The sequence below is a fragment of the Muntiacus reevesi genome, chromosome 5 (genome assembly GCF_963930625.1).
Source record: "Muntiacus reevesi chromosome 5, mMunRee1.1, whole genome shotgun sequence".
NCBI classification, from domain to species: Eukaryota; Metazoa; Chordata; class Mammalia; order Artiodactyla; family Cervidae; genus Muntiacus; species Muntiacus reevesi.
The window spans coordinates 100833328-100859749 of NC_089253.1; the positions used below are offsets into that span (position 1 = coordinate 100833328).

The 26422-nt window shown below is 40.6% G+C and overlaps 2 protein-coding genes and 1 pseudogene across 3 annotated transcripts in view; 1 reads left to right on the forward strand and 2 right to left on the reverse strand.

The window, feature by feature from the left end:
• SLC9C2 (solute carrier family 9 member C2 (putative)) overlaps positions 1-6452 on the reverse strand; it is an 86411-nt gene extending 79959 nt beyond the window's left edge. Inside the window, exon 1 of the mRNA XM_065937169.1 lies at positions 6317-6452. Coding sequence (XP_065793241.1) covers positions 6317-6452 — 136 coding nt within the window. The remainder of the gene's footprint in view (positions 1-6316) is intronic.
• A 4306-nt stretch (positions 6453-10758) lies between these two features.
• The window catches only part of ANKRD45 (ankyrin repeat domain 45), a 45548-nt gene continuing 29884 nt past the window's right edge, over positions 10759-26422 (reverse strand). Inside the window, exons 6-7 of one of the 2 annotated variants that reach the window (XM_065936910.1) lie at positions 15185-15257; positions 10759-11753 (exon numbers count right to left, since the gene is read on the reverse strand). In XM_065936910.1, the coding sequence (XP_065792982.1) occupies positions 15226-15257 (32 nt within the window). In that variant the 3' untranslated portion in view covers positions 10759-11753; positions 15185-15225. Of the gene's footprint in view, positions 11754-14688; positions 15258-26422 lie in introns of those variants that run through there. The other variant, XM_065936909.1, reaches the window with a different exon arrangement.
• Positions 22703-23114, forward strand: LOC136169661 (putative large ribosomal subunit protein eL32'; annotated as a pseudogene).

Sequence of the window (26422 nt, forward strand, 5' to 3'; positions counted from 1 at the left end):
AGGTTGGATCTCCTTGCAGTCCAAGGGACTCTCAAGAGTCTTCTCCAACACCACAGTGCAAAAGTATCAATTCTTCCACATTCAGCCTTCCTTATGGTCCAACTCTCACATTCATACATGACTACTGGAAAAACTATAACCTTAACTAGACGGACCTTTGTTGGCAAAGTAATGTCTCTGCTTTTTAAAATGCTGTCTAGGTTGGTCATAGTTTTTCTTCCAAGGAGCAAGGGTCTTTTAATTTTATGGATGCAGTCACCATCTGCAGTGATTTGGAGCCCCCCAAAATAAAGTCAGCCACTGTTTCAGTTGTTTCCCCATCTATTTGCCATGAACTGATGGAACTGGATGCCATGATCTTAGTTTTCTGAATGTTGAGCTTTAAGCCAACTTTTTCACTCTCCTCTTTCACTTTCATCAAGAGGTTCTTTAGTTCTTTGCTTTCTGCCATAAAGGTGGTGTCATCTGTGTATCTGAGGTTTTATATATTTCTTCCGGCAGTCTTGATTCCAGCTTGTACTTAATCCATCTTGGCATTTTGCATGATATACTCTGCATATGAGTTAAATAATCAGTGTGACAATATACAGCCTTGATGTACTCCTTTTCCTATTTGGAACCAGTCTGTTTTTGCATGTCCAGTTCTAGCTCTTGCTTCTTGACCTGCATACAGAGTTCTCATGAAGCAGGTAAGATGGTCTGGTATTCCCATCTCTTTAAGAATTTTCCAGTTTGTTGTGATCCACAGGGTCAAAGGCTTTGGCATAGTCAATAAAGCAGAAGTAGATGTTTTTCTGGAACTCTCTTGCTTTTTTGATGATCCAATGCATGTTGGCAATTTGATCTCTGGTTCCTCTGTCTTTTCTAAAACCAGCTTGAACATCTGGGAGTTCAAGGTTCATGTATTATTGAAGCCTGGCTTGGAGAATTTTGAGCATTACTTTCCTAGCATGTGAGATGAGTGCAATTGTGCGGTAGTTTGAGCATTCTTTAGCATTACCTTTCTTTGGGATTGGAATGAAAACTGACCTTTTCCAGTCTGTGGCCACTGCTGAGTTTTCCAAATTTGCTGACATATTGAGTGCAGCACTTTCACAGCATTATCTTTTAGGATTTGAAATAGCTCAACTGGAATTCCATCACCTCCACTAGCTTTGTTCTTAGTGATGCTTTCTAAGGCCCACTCGACTTCACATTCAAGGATATCTGGCTCAAGGAGAGGGATCACACCGTTGTGGTTATCTGTATCATGAAGATATTTTCTGTACAGTTATTCTGTGTATAAAATATCAATGTTTTATATTTTATACACAGAATAAACATGAGAGAAATATCAATAAACTCAGCTATGCAGGTGATACCACCCTTATGGCAGAAAGTGAAGAAGAACTAAAAAGCCTCTTGATGAAAGTGAAAGAGAGTAAAAAAGTTGGTTTCAAGCTCAACATTCAGAAAACTAAGATCATGGCATCTGATCCCATCACTTCATGGCAAATAGGTGGGGAAACAGTGGCTGACTTTATTTGGGGGGCTTCCAAAATCACTGCAGATGGTGATGGCAGCCATGAAATAAAAAGATGCTTACTTCTTGGAAGGAAAGTTATGACCAACCTAGACAGCATAGTAAAAAGCAGAGACATTACTTTGTCAACAAAGGTCCATCTAGTCAAGGTTATGGTTTTTCCCATGGTCGTGTATGCATGTTAGAATTGGACTATAAAGAAAGCTGAGCACCAAAGAATTGATGCTTTTGAACTGTGGTGTTGGAAAAGACTCTTGAGAGTCCCTTGGACAACAAGGAGATCCAACCAGTCCATCCTAAAGGAAATCAGTCCTGGGTGTTCACTGGAAGGACTGAGTTTGAAGCTGAAACTCCAATACTTTGGCCACCTGATGCGAAGAGCTGACTCATTTGAAAAGACCCAGATGCTGGGAAAGATTGAGGGCAGGAGGAGAAGGGGACAACAGAGGATGAGATGGTTGGATGGCATCACCGACTCAATGGACATGGGTTTGGGTGGACTCCAGGAGTCTGTAATGGACAGGGAGCCTTGGCGTGCTGCATTTCATGGGGTCACAAAGAGTCAGACACAACTGAGTGACCGAACTGAACTGAATCGATTCTTTGTATTCTTGCCACCTCTTCTTAATATCTTCTGCTTCTGTTAGGTCCATACCATTTCTGTCCTTTATTGTGCCCATCTGTGCATGAAATATTCCCCTGGCATCTCTAATTTTCTTGAAGAGATCTCTAGTCTTTCCCATTCTATTGTTTTCCTCTATTTCTTTGCATTATCACTAATGAAGGCTTTCTTATCTCTCCTTGTTAATCTTTGAGCTCTGCATTCAAATGGGTATATCTCTTCTTTTCTCCTTTACCTTTCGCTTCTCTCTCTTTTTTTTTTTTTTTCTTTTTTTTCCCCGCTTCTCTTCTTTTCTCAGCTATTCGTAAGGCCTCCTCAGACAACCATTTTGCCTTTTTGCATTTCTGTTTTACTTGGGGATGGTCTTAATCACTGCCTCCTGTACAATGTCATGAACCCCCATCCATAGTTCTTCAGGTACTCTATCAGATCTAATCCCTTAAATCTATTTCTCACTTCCACTGTATAATTGTAAGGGAACTGACTGAAGTCATACTTGAAAGGTCTAGTGGTTTTCCCTACTTTCTTCAATTTAAGTCTGAATTTGGCAATAAGGAGTTCACAATCTAAGCCACAGTCAGCTCCTGGTCTTGTTTTTGCTGAATGTACAGAGCTTCCCCATCTTTGGCTGCAAGGAATAGAATTAATCTGATTTCAGTATTGACCATCTGGTGATGTCCATGTATAAGTCTTCTCTGTGTTGTAGGAAGAGGGTGTTTGCTATGACCATTGTGTTCTCTTGACAAAACTCTATTAGCCTTTGACCTACTTCATTTTGTACTCCAAGGTCAAATTTGCCTGTTACTCCAGGCATCTCCTGACTTCCTACTTTTGCATTCCAGTACCCTATAATGAAAAGGACATCTTTTGGGGGTGTTAGTTCTAGAAGGTCTTGTAGGTCATCATAGAACCATTCAACTTCAGCTTCTTCAACATTACTGGTTGGGGCATAGACTTGGGTTACTGTGATACTGAATGGTTTGCCTTGGAAACAAATAGAGGTCATGCTGTCGTTTTTGAGACTGCATCCAAGTACTGCATTTCAGACTCTTGTTGACTATGATGGCTACTCCATTTCTTCTAAGGGATTCTTGCACACAGTAGTAGGTAGAATGGTCATCTGAGTTAAATTCACCAATTCCAGTCCATTTTAGTTCGCTGACTCCTAAAATGTCAACGTTCACACTTGCCATCTCCTATTTGAACACTTCCAATTTGCCTTGGTTCATGGACCTAACATTCCAGGTTCTGATGCAATATTGCTCTTTACAGCATTGGACTTTACTTCCATCACCAGTCACATCCACAACTGGGTCTTGTTTTTGCTTTGGCTCCATCTCTTCATTCTTTCTGGAGTTATTTCTCCACTGTTCTCCAGTAGCATATTGGGCACCTACTGACCTGGGGAGTTCATCTTTCAGTGTCCTATCTTTTTGCCTTTTGATACTGTTCATGGGGTTCTCAAGGCAAGAATATTGAAGTGGTTTGCCCTTCCCTTCCCCAGTGGACCACATTTTGTCAGAACTCTCCACCATGACCTGTCTGTCTTGGATGGCTCTACACGGAATGGCTCATAGTTTCACTGAGTTAGACAAGGCTGTGGTCCATGTGATCAGTTTGATTAGTTTTCTGTGATTACGGTTTTCATTCTCTCTGCCCTCTTGGATAAGGATAAGAGACTTACGGAAGCTTCCTTATGGCAGAGGCTGACTGAGGGAGAAACTGGGTCTGTTCTGATAAGTGGGGTCATGCGCCATAAATCTTTAATCCAATTTTCTGTTGATGGGCAGGGCTGTGTTCCCTTCCTGTTGTTTGACCTGAGGCCAAACTATGGTGGAGGTAATGAAGATAATGGGGACCTCCTTCAAAAGATCCCATGCACACAATGCCGCACTCAGTGCCCCGACCCTGCAGCAGGCCACCACTGACCCAAGCCTCTGCCAGAGACTCCTGAACACTCACGGGCAAGTCTGGATGTCTTGTGGGGTCACTGTTCCTTTCTCCTGGGTCCTGGTGCATACAAGGTTTTGTTTGTGCCCTCCAAGAGTGTTTCCCCAGTCCTTTGTAAGTTCTGGCAGCTCTATGGTGGGGTTAATGGCGACCTCCTCCAAGAGGGCTTATGCCATACCCAGGTCTGCTGCACCCAGAGCCCCTGCCCATGGCAGGCCACTGCTGCTGACCCGTACCTCCACATGAGACAAACACTCAAAGGCAGGTCTGGCTCAGTCTCTGTGGCATCTCTTGGTATGCAGAACATTTTCTTTGAGCCCTCCAAGTATCTCTGGCAGGTATGGGGTTTGATTGTAAGTGCGATTTCACCCCTCCTACCATTTTGCTGGGGCTTCTCCTTTGCCCTTGGACATGGGGTATCTTTTTTCGGTGGGATCCAACATTCTCCTGCCAATGGTTGTTCAGCAGTGAGTTGTAATTTTGGAGTTATCACAGGAGAAGATGAACACATGTCCTCCTACTCCGCCACCTTGCAATGTCTTACTACCTGTTAATCACTACTCATCCTAAGCTATAGTAACATATATTCTATAGTTTTCTTAAACACCAGAAATACTTTTAAATGAATCTAATCATAGGGAAAGCTTCCTTTACCAATTAAGTGTCAAAAGACACTAGTTATTCTGTTTATATGAAGCTTCTTGCCTTAAAACTCCCTCCGTGCATGCGTGCTAAGTCATTTCCGTTGTGTCCAACTCTGTGCAACCCTATGGACTGTATCCCACCAGGCTCTTCCGTTCATGGGATTCTCCAGGCAAGAATACTGGAGTAGGTTGCCATGCTCTCCTCCAGTGGATCTTCCCAACCCAGGGATCAAACCCACGTCTCCAGCACTACCCGGGAAGCGCCTAAAACTTCCTACTCTAAGATTATTCACCTCATCACTTCCAGAGGCGATACACAGACTACAATCCAGTTAACTTATGCCTAAGGTGAGACTCATTGGCATGTCAGAGTCTGTATTTCCTGCCTTTCACCTACAGGTCATGACACATCAGTAAATATTTTTTGAATGCATATGCATAAGGTTAGCCAAAGAAATGTTTCTCAAGCAATTTCTGCAATGCCCTTTACTGCCTGGAGCACCTGTCTCTATGTAATCATAAAAGATCTAAAGCTAGTGAGATTCATGGGCAGCAGTAATTCATTGTACCAAAAGGGACCAAGGTTGATGATGAGCATTTTAAAGACCCCAAAGAAAGTAATTTCACTCCCTAATGGGAGTAAAATTGAAGTTCTTCATGGGTGTTTGCTTTGTTGCTTCTTTGTAGTCTTTGTACCAGGTTTCCCTGGTAAAGAATGTACCTGCAATACCCCTGAGATGGGAAGATCCCCTAGAGAAGGGAATGGCAACCCACTCTAGCATTCTTGCCTGGAGAATACCATGGACAGACAGACCACAGGGTGGCAAAGAGTTGGACACGACTGAGCAACTAAAACTTTCACTTTTGTTCCAGAAAGCATTTTAAACCAGCTGACATTTTGCCCAAATGAAAAAATTTTTGAGGGAACTAGAAAATGTTCTCTAATCACTAGTGTTGAATTATGGAATAAAGCATCTATGATTTTTAATATGTTATTTTATCTGCATGAATATCATTCTTCATGCCTATTGAATACTTTATCATTGTGTAAGAGATCCTATAGGTGAAACTTTTCCTAATTCTCCCCAGGGGGTGGAATGGTACATCTTCCCTAAAGAAAAATCACATCAAAAGTCATAGTAGAATGGACAAAAGTGAAGATGTTAACTAAGCAAATTGTGAGCCATGTATCTGGGTTCTATTTGCCCTCCCCTCATCCCAGATATTTAGGTCAAGTTAGGCCTGGCAAGCAAGAATGAAGCCAGGCAGTGTAAAGCTCTCCCTCTCCTTTGTAACCAGAGATTTTGGACTATACCTTTACAGTTATAATAATGACACTGCATTGCAATTATGTGTCTGCCTGTCTCCCCCATGAAAAGTCTCCTTGAGGCTAAGAACTTTCATATCCTCCACACTGCTATGCTCAGCAAATGTCACTGAATGAATGAAGGAGCATAGTAGAGATCAGACTTTTTATATAATCTCATTGGTTTTCTTCTTTTGTTGTAATTGTGATCACTTTCTGCAGAAAGGTTCAGAGGTCAGAGGAAAGATGAGATGTAAAAAACAATCACCTACCTCCCAAAACAAGCGTGGACCATACAAGAATCAGGAAATGTCCCTTCACAACAGGGTAGTCAGCGGCCCTTCCACAGAGTAAATCAGGTCTGTTACCTTCTTTTTGTACCCAGAAGGACACATTAGCTTTTGACATTGTTTTATCAGTTCCAGTTGATGAACCTGGATGAGATTTACTGTTGACACTTTCACTAGTACAGACTAACCTGTTATGATACACAAAAAAGAAGACCATGTGACTGGCTAGGATCCAATCCATCCACATTCTTTCTACCTAAGATTATGCTACACTCAGATCTGAGCCCATAAGGTACAAATTAATACCTCCTGTTACACCTCTGCTCCAAGAACGTTCTATGGGAACACTAAGAGCAGTGTTTGTGTTTCTTCCTTGATACTGCTACACATGTATCGGGGAGAGATGGTATTGATTTTTGCATGTACCATTTATTGTACAATATGGTAATGTTTGTCTTCCCCATGGAACAGGGAGTTTCTTGAGGGTCAGGGCCAACTATTAATTTTCCTTAAGGCTGTGCACACAACATGTGGCACATAACAGGCTCTCCTTAAGTACTGGGTGAACTCTTTGAGGAAGAACTCTTTCTCTGGGAGTACAAATCATTCTAGAATTTTCTTCTACTATTGCAATTTCTTGCCCCTTTTTCAACTCTCAGGCCCCTCCAACTCCAAATGGCAAACGGGAAACAGGTCAAAATTGAGTCCTATTGGTTAAGGATGGGGGTGCAGAAGGATGTGAATAACCTAAAAACAAAGGAAAAAGACAAAAGTTGAGGTCTGACCATATGGTAGCTTTGAGTGAATTAGAAAAAGTTCCCCTTGCTAACAATAGGGCACACAGCTTAGCACGTGAATAACAGGCTGATTTCAACCCCAGGACCCAACCCACCCCCTCAAGCTGCTGCCCTTGGGTGGGACCTAGTCTGCATAAATAGATGTGAAGGTACTGAGGACTCATTCTCTTTTTCTCTCCCTTGCAGCTACCCTTAAGCTAAAATTCCTAGAGGTTCCTGAAGTATCCCCAATAATTTCTGGATCTTTGCTTTGCATCTGTTGGGTCTGAAAGTCACAGTGATTCTGATGTGAAGTGGAAGATGGCCCAAAAATGGGATTCAAAACACTTATCTTGAAACCTGTCCCTCCAGCAGCACCTCACAACCTCGGCACCTTCACAGCCTACTACCCAACTTGTCAGAACAGTCTTGCTCCCAAATCAAGTTCTCCAAACTTTCAAAACCAGCAATACCTTCAGCCAAGGCTAAGCAGGTTGAGTTGAAACCAAGGTGAAGGCACTGAAAATCACATAACATGCTCAGCTCTGCATCTGTTTGCCAGGGACAGTACTGCCAACTGATATCACACTGGAAGCTATTTCCATGCCTAATTCCTATTGGTTGCTTCCCAACTTACTTTCATTCTGATTGGCTACAAACATTACGCCCACCCCCAATCCAGAAGAAGTTTAAGTGTCCCCAAGGAAACTTGCATTTCTTAATGCTCAAGCTATGTCTATACACATAACTGTTTTAACTGATTTTCTTTGCCTGGTGTAATGGCTGAAGTGATCACTGACCATGTAGACAGAACTTCCTCCTATATGGTTTAATATATACTCTGGTTTTCTTTCTTCAACCTTAATCCTTTTCAACTGCCTTGTCTCCCCTCTGACTTTTTCATTCATCCTTTTCTATTTTCTCTTTTTCTGCCTCTCCTTTCTTTTCCATGGAGTTTCTCACTCCCCCTTTTCTCCTTAACTCCTCTTTGTCATTAGCTCTTGGTCCTGATTTGAAGAAACCAAAAGCCAATGACAAATAGGCTACATAGGACATTCTTCATAGGACAAATGCATCCCAAATTCTGTGATGCCCAATGTGATTTTTTTTTACGCCAAATCTGATCATTAAAACCAAATACAGTATAAATTTAAACAAATGAACCAGTTATTAATCAACGTGTAGTTTACTTTGAAGAGAGTTATTCTGTGACAATGAAATTCTACTCTCTCATTCCTGTGCCACACTAATCAGGGCACCAAGGATAACACCACCACAATGAGATGACTTCGTCTATTATCAATCTTCTCCATTACTGTATCAAGGAAATTCTGACACATAGAAGCCCCAATTCCTTCTTGAGACTAAGTGGTTTCAGTAAACAGCTCTGTCTGCCCTGACTGCAACCACCACCACTAGCACTCACACACCATTCTCCCAAAATATTTCCTTTACAATGTTTTGTTGCTGTTGTCTGGTGTAGTTCTTTTATGGGTCACTGGACCCATTCCTACCATAAATCCTGAGGACTATGCTTTTCTAAAAACTGTCTTGTACACAGGCTGTCTCCTGAAAGACCCATTCCTTACTCATTCCCAACCTGCCCTTATTGAGCCTTTCTGGTTACCAAGTTCACTGCTCTTTCTCCCATATTCATCTTAACCTCATCTCTATTGCCTGTCACCTTGATTTCTCTCCTAAACTGTCATGCCTCAGATCACTCTGAGTAATGTCCCTTCAGTTCTGTCTAGTTCTTATCCCACTGCTATCCCCTCAAGCTCACTGGGTTCACCTAGACCCTACAGGTAAGAGTCATGCAGTTTTTACATTTTAAAAGTCAGATTCTCCATGGCTTTTGGAAAAATACCCATACCTCAAGAAACCCCGAACAAAATTCATAGACTCAGCTCTAGATTACATATGGTTCTGAGAGCTAGAGATAGCACATAACTAGAATACACAGAGGTGACCAATTTCTCTCACAACAATATTTCCCATAAAGCTAAAAAAAAAGGCAATAATAAATTTATATTTCACCTTTTTTGGTATAGTACTTTCCTTGGTGACTCAGATGGTAAAGAATCTGCTTGCAATGCAGGAGACCCCAGGTTTGATCCCTGGGTTGGGAAGATCTCCTGGAGAAGGAAATACAACCCACTTCAGTATTCTTGCCTGGAGAATTCTATGAACAGAGGAGCCTGGCAGGCTACAGTCCATGGGATCACAAAGAGTCAGACAGAACTGAGTGACTAAAACTTCTACACTTCTGATTTGTGGTAGAGCCAGTTGAATACTTTGATGATTTTGAGAGTTGAGAACTGAGAGGCTTCCCAGTCAGTCTCACCCAAACTCCATCTTCTAATGAGAGACTACACTGTCTGACAGAGACAGGCACAAAACAGGTTTGTTAGTCATAGCTCTCTCTCCCCCTAACACTATGGTTGGTTCAGAGCATGAGACTCAAGACCAATCAGATGATGCCTTGATATGTGTGTGTGTGTGTGTGTGTGTGTGTGTGTGTGTATACTATTATCGAGAGACAGCTGGTCTCTTTCCATTTGACTTTAGCTGTGGTGATAACCCCTAGTGCAGCTACAGGCCATCTGTCCAGCTGCACTGAGAAAGCTCACCTCAAGTCTGAAGCTGAGCAAAGCCTTTTTGAGTCTGAACACTTTCATGACATACCACCTAAATATCACTGAGGTCTTAACCAATGACCTCACAATCCTGCCTGAGATTTTATCTTTTCCCAGAAGCCATCTCTTAGTTTGATAACTTTTTGCCATCTACAAAGGCTAGGAATGAGAACTAATTTTATTTTCAAACCTAGCAAATACTGAATCCTTTATATTTCTTTTAAATTTTATTTGAAAACTGAACTGTTCCTTTTAGGCTCATTTCTCTCCAATTTTAGTAGGAGAATACAAGTGGCACTTGAACACTATTTGGAAAAGTTCTGAGCAGGATCACTGAGTTCATTACTTGGATGAAAGTGTGGCCAAACTTACCACCATCACATAAGAAAGGTATCTTTTCTCTAGCTTCTAATAACATTTTCCTCTCTTTCCTAAAAATTCCCACTACAAGCCTCCCGTGCATGAGTTTGTGCTCAGTCGTGTCCGACTCTCTGCGACCCCACGGACTGTAGTCCTCCAGGCTCCTCTGTCCATAGAATCTTCCAGGCAAAAATACTGGAGCAGGTTGCCATTCCCTTCTCCATGGGATCTTCCTGACCCAGGGACTAAACCTGGGTCTCCCACATTGCAGGCAGATTCTTTACCAAGAATTCTGAGCCGCCAGGGAAGCCCCAAGAGCCTCCCAGACAGCCTCAAAGATTCTGCTAATAATCTGAGGCTCTGCAGGCTTTCACTAACACTCTCCTCTAGCCCATTCCGGCTTCTGTCTACTACCCAGTCCCAAAAGGCAATGCCATATGTTTTAGGGTTTGTTATGTGGATTTCTCACTTCCAAGTTCTAGAATTTATGTGTTATAAACTGCCGCATAACAAACAGACACAAACCTGAGTAGTTTAAAACAACAACTATTTATTTGGCTGAAATCTACAATTTTGGCATGGCTCAACAGAGGCTTATCTCTGCTCCACACAGCACCAGCTGTGGTGGTTCAACTGGAGGATCCGCTGCCAAGATGACTCACGCACATCACTGATGACTGCTGGCTGGAGCTCAGCCAGGGCTATGAGCTGGGCCTCAGTGCCTGTCCATATAGGTCTCTCCACAGGTTGGTTTCCAAGAGCCAGCATCTCAAGAAAACTAGGTAGAAACTGTATCATCTTTATCTTTTATGATCTATGAAGTCACATAGTTTAAAAAAAAAAAAAAGAAAGTCACATAGTTTTACTTCTACTGTAGTCACAGGCCTGCCCAGGTTCATGATGAGAGAACAGAGACCCACCTCTCTATGTGAGGAATGTCAGGATCACATTGTAGAAGAGCAGGTGGGATGAGAGATGCGGCCATCTTAGAAAATGCAATCTATCACAAATTAGATGAAACATTGGGATGGACTGTCAGCCTTTCACAATTATGGTAACCTAAGTAGCAGCCTGACTGCGTTAGCTTAGCCTAGAGCAATATATCTCAAAGGCTAGACCATATGCCAGTTGTAATTCACTATATGAGTTCCCTCATACATGGCAAAATGAAAAACATAGAAGTCTATACTAAAAGTTAATTTATTCAATTTTAAAGACTGAGCCTTATACTAAGGTCATATCTTCCCATTTTTTCTGGCATTAATATTTCTTTTATTTTATTAAATGATAGTCATAGCAGACATTAGCTGTTTTCTTAATGATGTCATACCAATCTCCTCCCCCTCCTCTTTTTTTTCCACAGTTTTCCAATCAATGAAAAAACACAAAAGCCTAAGGAACCACCATCGAAAAGTAATCAGAATACTCTTATGTACCTTTTGTTTTACTACCTCTTAAATAATGTGATTTAATTTACTAGTATATACCTTGAAATAGTAATTACTCTGTGGGTTTTCAAAGTCATGCAGCTACCTGAGTAACAGCTCAAAGTCATGCAGCTACCTGAATAACAGGATTCAGGATTCAATAACAGGATTCAAACAGGATTCAGACAGGATTCAAAAAGTATCAGGACCTTTGACACTCCTGTAAATATACCCATAATTCAATGTAACATTAGGTCACAAGATACACCATGTCTCTCAAAACTTACTAAAATTACAGATCTATAGATATAAACATATATTCAGACCCTCACATTAGTGAAATGCTTAAAATGAGATTCAGGAATTCCTTGATAATCACCAGGATCACATGACTAAAAAGTAATAGGGGACTCAAGAAGAAAGCTTAGAAATAGAGAACAAACTAAATACACAATTGTAATTCTGGATATATGTGTGATTTGTCTTCTGGAGGAGCAGAAGTTGACATGGGGCACTGGCACAGCAAAATATGGAGGCAGGATTCAGGAGTCATTTCTATAAAGGTGAACAAGATCTATAAATGAATGAAGACTGGTGAATTCTATGAATAAGGTGGTGCCAAAACTATTATTCACTAACTTACTATGTTACAGGCTCTTTGGGAATGAAGAAAAACAAGACAAAGTCCCTACCCTGAAAAAGCTCATAGTTGGGACTTCCTTGGTGGTCCAGTGGTTAAGAATCCTCCTTGTGATGCAGAGAACACTGGTTCGATCCCTGGTCAGGAAACTAAGATCCCACATGCCTCAGAGCAACTAAGCTTGAGTGCCATAACTATTGAGTCCATGCACAACTAGAGAGTCCATGTACCACAACAAAAGATTCCGCATGCTGCAACTAAAACCTGATACAGCCAAATAAACAATTAAATATGCTTAAAAAAAAAAAAAAAAAGCTTATAGTTCATATGTGAACAATTACATAGAATATAGTACGGAGCTATTAATGCTATGGGTGCCCCAAAGGATTAGCTCTTACTAACATTGGGGATAGAGCTCACGGAGTAGAGAACTGCAGATTGCTTTGCCAAGGGTTGGGATTGACTTTTTTCAGCTTTACTGAGGTACAACTGACAAGTAAAATTGAAAGGTAGCATTGACTTTCGAAAAGTTCCCCTATCTTGAAGCAGGATGAAGAGGAGCTGATGTCTCAGCAAATTCAGGCTGCTGTAACAAACCCATCATAAGGTTTGTTGTACCTTATAAACAACAAACATTTACTTCTCATACTTCTGGACACTGGGAAGGCCAATTTCATGACGCCAGCAGACTCTCTTGAGTCTGCCTTCTAGATGGATATCTTTTTGCTGTAACCTCACATGGTGCAAGGAGCAAGGGAGCCATCTAGGGCCTCTTATATAAAGGGCCTGATCAGCAGCCTGACTGACCTTATCACCTGCTAAGCCTTCGCCTCCTAATACTCTCACAGAGGGCATCAAGTTTCAAAATAGAAATCTGGAGGGGGGACACAAACATATTATAGCAGCTGCTGAAAAGAGAAAAGTAGTCTGTAAGAAAGTAAAGGAACCATAATGACATAAAGATGCCAATGTGAATTTCAAGAACAAGATATAAAGATAAAGAAGAGAGTTTATTTTCTACTCAGTCTTATCTAGGAATCTTTGAAGTGAGATTCAGAAATCCTTTCTTCGTCACTAGAACTACATGCCTGGAAAAGTGTCATATTCACGATCAAGGCTCAGAAAATGTAGAATCGGACCAGAAAGGACAAAAATGGCATCTGGCCTTTGCCCAAATTATTGCTGTGCTTAAAGGGAGTAGACTTCTCACAATCTACAATATTGAGAGAATGGCACAAACACTGGTCTCCTTTTTTGCACTACTCCATGAACACCCACTAGATCTATCAATGAGGGGGCTGAGAGGCACTGCTCTCCTCTTTTGCTCAAGGCAACTAAACCTGAATAGCTCATACATAAAAAAAAAAACCAAACTCAAAACTTTTACATTTGTGATACAGTGTTATCTCAAAACTGTGCCTGAGAAAATGTCAAGTGACAAGGAATTACTGAATTGCTCATTTTTTTTTCTTCCCTTCAACAATGAAAAACTAGCTTTTAGGGTGGGACAAAGAAGAGAATAATTTTCTTCCTATAGAACTTTTCCACTTCCGTGTCTCTTATTCTATAAAACCACTACAATATTGTAAAGTAATTAGCCTCCAACTAATAAAAATAAATGAAAACAACAACAACAAAAAAGAACTTTTCCAGAAAGTCATAGCGTAGCAGAAGGTTCAGGGGTTCTTAGACAAACTAGAAAAAAGGACATTTCAAATCACTAATATGAAACCAACAATTATATTTAAAATCTAAGTGATATAAAACAGAAGGAAAATGACATGTAATACAATTAGGGCACAACAGAGGATGAGATGGTTGGATGGCATCACTGACTCAATGGACATGAGTCTGAGCAAGCTCTGGGAGTTGGTGATGCAAGGGAAGCCTGGCATGCTGCAGTCCATGGGGTCGCAAAGAGTTGGACACGACTGAGCATCTGAACTGAACTGAACTGATTGCCAAACCTACAGATTGGGGAGAGACAGACGGAGGTTAAAGAAATAAGACGATTTACTAAGAGACCACGTGTATGCATGCGTGCTTAGTCACTTCAGTCGTGTCTGACTCTATGTGACCCAGTGGACTGTTGCCTGTCCATGGGATTCCCTAGGCAAGAATACTGGAGTGGGTAGCCATGTCCTCCTCCAGGAGATCTTCCTGACCCAGGGGTCGAACCCACACCTCTTACCATCTCCTGCATTGGCAGGTGGTTCTTTACCCCTAGCACCACCTGGGAAGTCCACTAGGAGACCACATCCCATCTTAAAGGTGAATTTTATTTTGGAGGTAAGAAAGTAATCTTTTTTTTTTAACTATTATTATTTTTTCCATTTATTTTTATTAGTTGGAGGCTAATTACTTTACAATATTATAGTGGTTTTTGCCATACATTGACATGAATCAGCCATAGATTTACATGTATTCCCCATCCCAATCCCCCCTCCCACCTCCCTCTCCACCAGATCCCTCTGGGTCTTCCCAGTGCACCAGCCCCGAGCACGTGTCTCATGCATCCAACCTGGGCTGGTGAGCAGAGAACTCTCATCTGAACCATCCTTAATATTTCCTTGCTCCAGAATGTCATCCTATAAATTTCCTTTTGAGGAAGGGAGAACAAGCTTTTCCTCTGGAAATGGTCAATGTGTCTTTAAAAAAAAAAAAAATCCCTCAATTGAAGAGAAATTCCCTGCCTCAATTACACAGAAAACTGTCAGATTCTCTAAGCAGCTTTTATAAGTCCCATCTGGTCTTTGTGAGTGACTCATACTCAAGTGTTCTCTGGAAGGAGCATGTGGAATTCACATTAGACTGACTTGCAAGGGCAGAGGCAAGGCCAGAAAGTCTGGACATAAGCATGCTGAATGGGATAAAACAAAACAAGCATGATTTAATTTCATATTTAAACATTTTTATAAAATCCCACATCTATTTTCTTAACTTCAGTGAGCACAGATAGGTTTGCCTTTATAGATATAGAAGACGATGTGGCCTGTTATTAAAACACATACTCAATAGAAGGTATGTTCTTGACTTCTTTTCTGACCGTGGCTTACTGTACAGATTTGGCACTTTTCACTTGACCTGAAAGGAAGAAGATTTTTAAATTACATTTAATTAGCATGCTACAGAAAACAAAAATGAAGCCAGTTTTTAAAATACCAGGCATGAAATAAATTCATATATCCAAGCCTGAAGCAGTCATTAATGAAACCCTGATGTTGGTAGGTCAATTCTCCCCCAACCTTTTTCTTTACCCCCAATATTTAAAGCTGTAAGGTCACACTTATATAAACAGTATTACTGTTCCTAATTGAGCCATTTGAGTAAACTGCTTAGCCTCACATGTCTGCACTTTCTTCAGTAAAACAAAGGGGTCATTTCACAGGTTCCATCAAGATCTAATATGAAGGTGTAAGATACTGAGGTGCTCAGAGAGGATACAGAGGACCTGGGTAAAGGGGCAATATTTAAAATTCAAATATAGTATATTTACAATGTTGTGTTAATTTCTGCCATACAGCAAAGTGATTCAGAGTGTGTGTGTTTGTGTGTGTATAAACAACTTTTTCATATTCTTTCCCATTATGGTTTCTTTTTTTTTTTTTTTTAAATATTATTTTATTAGTTGGAGGCCAATCACTTTACAACATTTCAGTGGGTTTTGTCATACATTGACATGAATCAGCCATATAGTTACACGTATTCCCCATCCCGATCCCCCCTCCCACCTCCCTCCCCACCCGACTCCTCAGGGTCCTCCCAGTGCACCAGGCAAGAGCACCTGATTCATGCATCCCACCTGGGCTGGTGGTCCGTTTCACCATAGATAGTATACATGCTGTTCTTTCAAAACATCCCACCCTCACGTTCTCCCCCAGAGTTCAAAAGTCTGTTTTGTACTTCTGTGTCTCTTTTTCTGTTTTGCATATAGGGTTATCGCCACCATCTATCTAAAATCCGTATATATCTGTTAGTATACTGTAATGTTCTTTATCTTTCTGGCTTACTTCACTCTGTATAATGGGCTCCAGTTTCATCCATCTCATTAGAACTGATTCAAATGAATTCTTTTTAACGGCTGAGTAATATTCCATGGTGTATATGTACCACAGCTTCCTTATCCATTCATCTGTTGATGGGCATCTGGGTTGCTTCCATGTCCTGGCTATTATAAACAGTGCTGCGATGAACATTGGGGTGCACGTGTCTCTTTCAGATCTGGTTTCCTCGGTGTGTATGCCTAGAAGTGGTATTGCTGGGTCATATGGCAGTTCTATTTCCAGTTTTTTAAGAAATCTCCACACTGTTTTCCATAGTGGCTGTACTAGTTTGCATTCCCACCAACAGTGTAAGAGGGTTCCCTTTTCTCCACACCCTCTCCAGCATTTATTGCTTGTAGACTTTTGGATAGCAGCCATCCTGACTGGCGTGTAATGGTACCTCATTGTGGTTTTGATTTGCATTTCTCTGATGATGAGTGATGTTGAGCATCTTTTCATGTGTTTGTTAGCCATCTGTATGTCTTCTTTGGAGAAGAAACAAAAGACCTATACATAGAAAACTATAAAACACTGATGAAAGAAATCAAAGAGGACACAAACAGATGGAGAAACATACCGTGTTCATGGATTGGAAGAATCAATATTGTCAAAATGGCTATTCTACCCAAAGCAATCTATAGATTCAATGCAATCCCTATCAAGCTACCAACGGTATTTTTCACAGAACTAGAACAAATAATTTCACAATTTGTATGGAAATACAAAAAACCTCGAATAGCCAAAGTAATCTTGAGAAAGAAGAAAGGAACTGGAGGAATCAACCTGCCTGACTTCAGACTCTACTACAAAGCCACAGTCATCAAGACAGTATGGTACTGGCACAAAGACAGAAATATAGATCAATGGAACAGAATAGAAAGCCCAGAGATAAATCCACGAACCTATGGACACCTCATCTTTGACAAAGGAGGCAAGGATATACAATGGAAAAAAGACAATCTCTTTAACAAGTGGTGCTGGGAAAACTGGTCAACCACTTGTAAAAGAATGAAACTAGAACACTTTCTAACACCATACACAAAAATAAACTCAAAATGGATTAAAGATCTAAATGTAAGACCAGAAACTATAAAACTCCTAGAGGAGAACATAGGCAAAACACTCTCCGACATAAATCACAGCAAGATCTTCTATGACCCACCTCCCAGAATATTGGAAATAAAAGCAAAAATAAACAAATGGGACCTAATGAAAATTAAAAGCTTTTGCACAACAAAGGAAACTATAAGTAAGGTGAAAAGACAGCCCTCAGATTGGGAGAAAATAATAACAAATGAGGAAACAGACAAAGGATTAATCTCAAAAATATACAAGCAACTCCTGAAGCTCAATTCCAGAAAAATAAACGACCCAATCAAAAAATGGGCCAAAGAACTAAACAGACATTTCTCCAAAGAACCCATTATGGTTTCTTACAGACTATAGCTCCCTCTGCTTACAACAGGACCTTGTTGTTTATCCATACTATGTATAATAGTTTGCATCTGCTAATTCCAAACTCCCAATTCATCCTTTCCCAAACCCCCTCCCCCACCTTGACAAACACAAGTCTGTTCTCTATGTCTGTGAGTCTGTTTTTGTTCTGCAGATAAGTGCATTTGTGTCATATTTTAGATTCCACATATAAGTGGTAACATCATAGTATTTACCTTTCTCTTTCTTACTTCACTTAGTATGATAATCTCTAGGTCCATCCACACTGCTGTAAATGGCATTACTGCATTCTTTCTCGTGACTGAGTAGCATCCCATTGTGTGTGTGTGTGTATGTGTATACCACATCTTCTTTATCCATTCATTTGTCAATAAACATTTAGATTGTTTTCATATCTTTGCTATTGTAAATACACTGCTATGAATATAGGGGTGCAGGTATCTTTTTGAATTATAGTTTTTCTGGATGTATACCCAGAAGTGAAATTGCTTGATCATATGGCAACTCTATTTTTAGTTTTTTGAGGAACCTACATGCTGTTTTCCATAGTGGTTGCACCAATTTACATTCCTTCAACAATATAGGAGGACTTCCTTTTCTCTGCTCCCTCTCTGGCATTTCTTTCTTGTAGACCTTTTATGATGGCCAATCTGACCAGTGTGAGGTGGTACCTCATAGCTTTGATTTGCATTTCTCTAATAATTAGTGATGATACACATCTTTTCATGTATCTATTAGCCATCCGTATGTCTTCATTGGAGAGATGTTTATTTAGGTCTTCTGCCTATATTTTGATTGGGTTGTTTTTTTTTTTGGTGTATGATCTTTTTTATGTGTTGCTGGATTCAGTTTGCTAGTATTCTGTTGAGAATATTTGCATCTAATTTGTCAAAAACAATGGCCTATAATTTTCTTTTTTGGTGGTATCTTTGTCTGCTTTTGGTATCTGGGTGATGGCAGCTTCATAAAATGTCTTTGGGAGTGTTTCCTTCTCTTCACTCTTTTGGAAGAGTTTGAGAAGGATTTATGTAAGTTCTTTGTATGTTTCATAGAATTTTCCTGTGAAGCCATCTGGTCCTGACTCTTGTTTGTAGAAGAGTTTTTCTTTACAAATTGTATTTCACTTTAGAGATTGGTCTGTTCAAATTACCTATATCTTCTTGATTCAGTTTGGGTAGGTTATATGTTTCTAGAAAAGTGTTCTTTTTTTCTAAGTTGTCCCATTTGTTGGCATATAATTGTTTACAGTATTCTTTCATGGGTTTTTGTGTTTCTGCAGTATCAGTTGTGATTTCTCCTGTTTCATTTCTGATTTTTTTTTTAAGATCATCTCTCTTTTCTTCTTGGTGAGTCTGGCTAGAAGATAGTCAATTTTGTTTACTCTTTCAAAGAACCACTCTTAACTTTATTGATTTTCTATTGCTTTTTAAATTTCTATCTTAATATTTCCTCGCCGATCTATATTATTTCCATCCTTCTGCTGACTTTAGGTTTTCCTTGTTCTTATTTTTTCTGTTTTAAGCAGTAGGTTAATTTATTTATTTCAGATTTTTCTTGTTTCCTGAAGAAGGCCTGTATCACTATGAACTTCCCTCTAAGAACTGCTCTTGCTGCATCCCACAGATTTTGTATGGTGGTGTTCTCATTGTCATTTGTCTCAAGGTAGTTTTTTAATTTTCTATTTGATTTCATTGCTGACCCATTCCTTTTTTAGTAGCATGTTGCTTAGTCTCCATATTATTGATTTCTTTCTTTTATTTTTCTATGGTTGATTTCTAATTAAATGAAATTGTGGTCAGAAAAGATGCTTGAAATAACTTGTATACTCCTAAATGTATTCAGGCTTGTTTTGTGCCCTAGTACACGGTCAATCCCAGAGTATACTCCATGTGCACTTGAAAAGAATGTGCATTCTGGTTTTTTTTTGTTTGTTTGTTTTTGGATATAATATCCTGCAAAAAATCAATTGCCTGTTAAATTTTGGCCTCCCCAGCGGCTCAGCAGTAAAGATTCTACCTGTAATGCAGGAGACACAAGTTTGATCCCTGGGTCAGGAATATCCTCCAGAGGAGGACAACCCACTCCAGTATTCTTGCCTGGAGAATCCCAAGGACAGAGAAGCTTGGCAAGCTAAAGTCCATAGAGTTGCAAAGAGTCAGACACAACTGATGTGACAACACACATGCACACACAGCATGTTGAATTTTATAATTTAGGCTCTCTGTTGCCTTACTGATTTTCTCCCTGGAACATGTATTCATTGGTGTGAGTGAGGTGTTGACGTCTCCTACTATTGATGTATTCCCATCAATCTCTCCCTTTACATCTATTAGTATTTATTTTATGTATTTGGGTGCTTCTATATTGGGTGGATATAGCCTCTTCTTGTATTGTTCCTTTTATCATTATATAGTATCTTCATTTTTATCTCTTTTTACAGCCTTTAAAGTCTACTTTGTCAGATATGAGCATTGCTACAACCACTTTCTTGTCATTTCTACTTACATGAAATATCTTTTTCCATACCTTCACTCTCAATCTATGTGTGTCCTCTGCCCTAAAGTGGGTCTCTCATATGCAACGTATTCAGTTGAGTTCAGTTCAGTCACTCAGTCATGTCCGACTTTTTGCGACCCCATGGACCACAGCACGCCAGGCCTCCCTGTCCATCACCAACTCCCGGAGTTTAACCAAACTCATGTCCATCTAATCGGTGATGCCATCCAGTCATCTCATCCTCTGTCGTCCCCTTCTCCTCCTGCCCTCAATCCCTCGCAGCATCAGGGTCTTTTCCAGTGAGTCAGCTCTTCACATGAGGTGGCCAAAGGATTGGAGTTTCAGCTTCAGCATCAGTCCTGCCAATGAACACCCAGGACTGATCTCCTTTAGGATGGACTGGTTGGATCTCCTTGCAGTCCAAGGGACTCTCAAGAGTCTTCTCCAACACTACAGTTCAAAAGCATCAATTCTTCAGCACTCAGCTTTCTTCACAGTCCAACTCTCACATCCATACATGACCACTGGAAAAACCATAGCCTTGACTAGATGGACCTTTGTTGACAAAGTAACGTCTCTGCTTTTTAATATGCTGTCTAAGTTGGTCATAACTTTCTTTCCAAGGAGTAATTGTCTTTTAATTTCATGTCTGCAATCACCATCAGCAGGGATTTTGGAGGCCCCAAAAATAAAGTCAGCCACTGTTTCCCCATCTAATTGCCATGAAGTGATGAGATCAGATGCCATGATCTTAGGTTTCTGAATGTTGAGCTTTAAGTCAACTTTTTCACTCTCCTCTTTCACTTTAATCAAGAGGCTCCAAATTAAAATTAAAACTAAATTAATCAAAAGACGCTTCCTGACCTGCATACAGGTTTCTCAAGAGGCAGATCAGGTGGTCTGGTATTCCCATCTCTTTCAGAATTTTCCACAGTTTGTTGTGATCCACACAGTCAAAGGCTTTGGCATAGTCAATAAAGCAGAAGTAGATGTTTTTCTGGAACTCTCTTGCTTTTTCGATGATCCAGTGGATATTGGCAATTTGATCTCTGGTTCCCCTGCCTTTCCTAAAACCAGCCTGAACATCTGGGAGTTCATGGTTCACGTATTGCTGAAGCCTGGCTTGGAGAATTTTGAGCATCACTTTGCTAGCGTGTGAGATGAGTACAGTTATGCAGTAGTTTGAGCATTCTTTGGCATTACCTTTCTTTGGGATTGGAATGGAAACTGACCTTTTCCAGTCCTGTGGCCACTGCTGAGTTTTCCAAATTTGCTGACATAGTGCAGCACTTTCACAACATCATCTTTTGGGATTTGAAATAGCTCAACTGGAATTCCATCACCTCCACTAGCTTTGTTCATAGTGATGCTTCCTAAGGCCCACTTGACTTCACATTCCAGGATGACTGGCCCTAGGTGAGTGATCACACCATCGTGGTTATCTGGGTCATGAAGATCTTTTTTGTATAGTTCTTCTGTGTATTCATGCCACCTCTTCTTGATATCTTCTGCTTCTGTTAGGTCCATACCATTTCTGTCCTTTAGTGAGCCCATCTTTGCATGAAATGTTCTCTTGGTATCTCTAACTTACTTGAAGAGATCTCTACTCTTTCCCATTCTATTGTTTTCCTCTATTTCTTTGCATTGATTGCTGAGGAAGGCTTTCTTATCTCTCCTTGCTATTCTTTGGAACTCTGCATTCAGATCGGTATATCTTTCCTTTTCTCCTTTGCTTTTCACTTCTCTTCGTTTCACAGCTATTTGTAAGGCCTCCTCAGACAGCCATTTTGCCTTTTTGCATTTCTTTTTCTTGGGGATGGTCTTGATCCCCGTCTCCTGTACAGTTTCACAATCCTCCGTCCATAGTTCATCAGGCTCTCTATCAGATCTAGTCCCTTAAATCTATTTTTCACTTCCACTGTATAATCATAAGGGATTTGATTTAGGTCATACCTGAATCGTCTAGTGGTTTTCCCACCTCTTCAATGCAACATATTGTAGGCTCTTATTTTTTTATTCAATCTACCATTGATGTCTTTGGATTGGAGAATTAGTCCATTGACGTTTGAGATAATTATTGATATGTATGTATTTATTACCACTCTAAACTTTTTTTTCTGGTGACTTTGTATTTCTTCTTTTTCTTTTTCTTTTAGCTTTTCCTTTTGTGACTTGATTTCTTTTGTATTATTCTTGTGCTCTCTTCTTTTTGGTTTTTGTGAATCTATTGTATTTTTTTGATTTGTGGTTACCCTGGTTTTCAGTATGTTAACCCCTTCCTATATCTACTTGCTTTAGACTGGTAGTCAAATAGATTCAAATGTATTCTAAAGAAAGTATCATTTTCTTACTTTCCTCCCCCACATTTTATGATTTTGATGTTCTATTTTACATCTTCATGTTTATCCTTTTGCTGTTCATTGCAGTTATCATCACTTTCACAGAAAAAAAAATTATTTCATTTTTAAAAATCTGTGTACTGCTCTCTTCCTCAGCTCTGCATACAGAAGTGGCAGCCATCTCCTACTTGGCATCATGGCTGCCCTCAGACCCCTTGTGAAGTCCAAGATCATCAAAAAGAGGCCAAGAAGTTCATCTGACACCAGTCAAATCAATATGTCAAAATTAAGTGGAACTGGCAGAAACCCAGAAACACTGACAACAGGGTGTATTGGAGATTCAAGGTCCACATCTTGATGCCCGATACTGGTTACAGGAGCAACAAGAAACCAGAGCACATGCTGCCTAGGGGACTCTGGAAGCTCCTGGTCACAACATTGAAGAGTCTGAAGTGCTGCTGATGTGCAACAAATCTTACTATGCTGAGACTGCTCACATCTCCTCCGAGAACTGAAAAGACTGAAAAGTCACTGTGGAAAGAGCAGTCCAGCTGGTTATTAGAGTCAGCAATCCCAACATCAGGCTATGCAGCAAATAAAATGAATAGACAGCTCAAGTACACATTGTGTTTGTGTTAATAAAACCATGAAACTCAGCAAAAAAAAAAAATCTGTTTCTGACTCATCTAATTTATTTCCACCTGTGATTTGCTCTTTCCTATAGATTCTTGTTTCTTTTCTATTTAGAGACGATCATTCAATATTTCCTTCAGAAAGAGGTTTGGTACTGTTCTATTGTTTTACCTTTTACATGTCTGAGAAACTCTTGATCTCTCCTTCTATTTTAAATGATAATCTTGCTGGGTAGAGTATCCTAGATTGCAAATTTTCCCTTTCAGGACTTTCAGTATATCTTGCCATCAGTGGTAGAGCATTTGACTGCAGTATATCTTCCCACTCCCTTCTGACCTGCAACATTTCTGTAGAGAAATCAGCTAATAGCTTTATGGAGGTTCCCTTGTAATTAACTCCTCAAGAGGTGGACATGACTTAGCAACTAAACCACTACTTTTCTCTTACTGCCTTTAGAACCCTCTCTTTATTTTTAACTTTTGCCATTTTAATTATGTTTTGATGTAGGTCTGTTTGAATTCATTTTGTATGGTACCCTCTGTGCTTCCTGTACCTGGATATCTGTTTCTTTCTTTCGATTTGGTAAGTTTTCAGCCATAAGTTTTAAAAATACATTTTCATTCCCCTTTTTCTTCTGCTTCTGGGACACCTATTATGTGTAGGTTGGCACACTTTATCACTGACTCAATGGACAAGAATCTGAGCAAACTCTGGGAGATAGTGAAGGACAGGGAAGCTTGGCATGCTGCAGTCTATAGGATAACTAAGAGTCGGACATAACTTAGTGACTGAACAAAAACAAAATAATATAAAGGTCTTTTTATATTGCTTTCATTTTTTTAAAAATTTTTCTTTCTGTCTGCTGTTCTGACTGGGTCAAAGTATGAAAGTCGCTCAGTCGTGTGTGACTCTTTGTGACCCCATAGACTATACAGTTCATGGAATTCTCTAGGCCAGAATACTGAAGTAGGTAGCCTTTCCCTTCTCCAGGGAATCTTCCCAACTCATGAATTGAACCCAGGTCCCCTACATTGCAGGTGGATTCTTTACCAGCTGAGCCACAAGGGAAGCCCAAGAACACTGGAGTGGGTAGCATATCCCTTCTCCAGCAGACATTCCCAACCCAGGAATCAAACTGGGAGATTTCCATTATTTTAACTTGCAGATTACTTATTCATTCTTCTACATAATCAATCTGATACATATTGCCTTACATTCAGTTTTTATCTCAGCAAATGAATTTTCTGTTTTTTTCTTGGTTCCTCTTTATAGTTTCTAGTTCTTTTTTTTTTTTACAGTAATCTGCATTTCTAATGAAAGCCCTGTTTAATTCATTCAGCATTTTCATTATTTCCTTTTTTAACTTGGTGTCTCTCTTGATCTTTCAATCAAAGATTAAAAATGGGAGTGATTCCTCTGATTCTTCATTTTACTTGTATTTCTCTTACTCTATGAGTTTAGGAGAAACAATTATCTACTGTGGTCTTGAAGGGCTATTTTTATGTAAAAGTGTTCCTACGTAGCTTGTGTCTGTTTAATATTTTTGGTACAAGGGCTGTTTTTTAGTATGGATGCCTGCAGCATCTTTCCTCAGTGTGTGCTGGCCATTATCCCATTGACAGAAGGTATGACTGATGATGTGGTGACCACGGCCTGCACTGGATGCTGAATGGGGCCTCTTCTTTGCTCTGTGGTTGTCACAGCACTGTTAGAGTCAGGGTCTGCTCCCTATTTGTTAGAAAAGAAGTCTCCAGATCCATTTCTAAGCTTCACTGTGAGGTAGGCAGGATTGGAGTGCTCCCACTGCAAGAAGAGCCACTGAGCATTCTTCCTTTGGAGCTGTTCACCAGGGAGCACACTCGGTGGTATCGCCTGTCACCCATTGTGGGGGCTCACAAAAAACACTATTGTACACACTACCCTGGGCCCCACCTCCACTGTGGGAATACAGACAATCAGCCCTGTGTCCCTCACACACTATGTTCACAAAGCCACTAATGTAGATCCACAGGCGCCAATTCACTGCAGTCAAGCACCGGGGCCACAGTAGTTGCACGACTGGGAGATATGGAAGCAGCCCAGACCCCAGCCCCACTTTCATGAGCATGCACACACAAAGCCCACAGCTGCTAAAGCCAGACCTATCCCAGCCACAGGAGCACCCACTATCCACTTGCATGTCCCAGAGGCACTGAGTTACAAAGCTAGCAACAGTATTGTGGATCATACAGCCATTGGGGAGAGGGCTCTGCTTTCAACTCTGCCTCTGAGTGTGGGCATCCTTCCATACCCGCAGAGTTCACACAGGCAGCTCTGAGAAAGAAGCACCTATGGCAGACCCCACCACTCCCTTCACCCTGCATTAACAATTGGGTTTCAAGGGTGGTGCAGGCCAGCCATGAGACTGTCAAAAGTGAGGCTGCTATGATGGGCCCCGTCCTTCCTTTTGTACACCTCTTAACAATGGCATTTCACTTCTACGGCAGGCTGGGCTTCTTCCACGTACACCTCTGGTTTTGGTTCATACAGCACTCTAGCCCCTTCAGCTTGTCTTCGCAAGGCTAACCCCAGTTCTTTCCCCAAGTCTGTCCTCTGAAGCTCGAGTTTCAGCACACAGCCTATGCGCACACCAGCAGGTGCATGTCTCTGACTGGGGACTGCAGCAAGGAAGTACAGGCCCTCTGTGCTTGTTTCTCTCTGTTCTGCCTGCTACAAACTGACTGCTGTGTTTTCCTCCAAGCCTCTGAAGTTCCCTTTCTGTCCTGGGTGATCTCACCACCAGTGTGACGACTTCCTAGGGCACGGAGACCTTTCCTCTTTTGCAGTTCTCTCCCAGGGACACAGATCCTGTATTGTTTTCTTCCTTCTTTTTCTCTTATCCTACCCAGTTACATGGAGATCTTCCCTGCACTTCTAGGTTTTCTGCCACTTCTGACATTTTCTGCCAGTGTTTAATAGTTATTCTGTGATAACTGCTCCATAAGTAGATGTATGTCTTATGGATCTGTGGGAAAAGGTGAGCTCCATGTCCCTCTATACCACTATCTTGATTGAAGCCTCTGCAGTTCTTTACCAGAGGTGATAAGGGAAAGAGAAATGATTGTTGGGCCAGACTAACAATTGACTGTATAAGCATCTTGACCATCTCCTTCCTGGACTACACTGGTCTCACTCCCTCTGGTCTCTTCTGCCTCCAATCCATTTTGCAAGGAAACCCAGATTATTTTCCACTACTTAATCCCACATTTTTCCTACTCCAAACAAAGTCTTTAATAGCAACCTG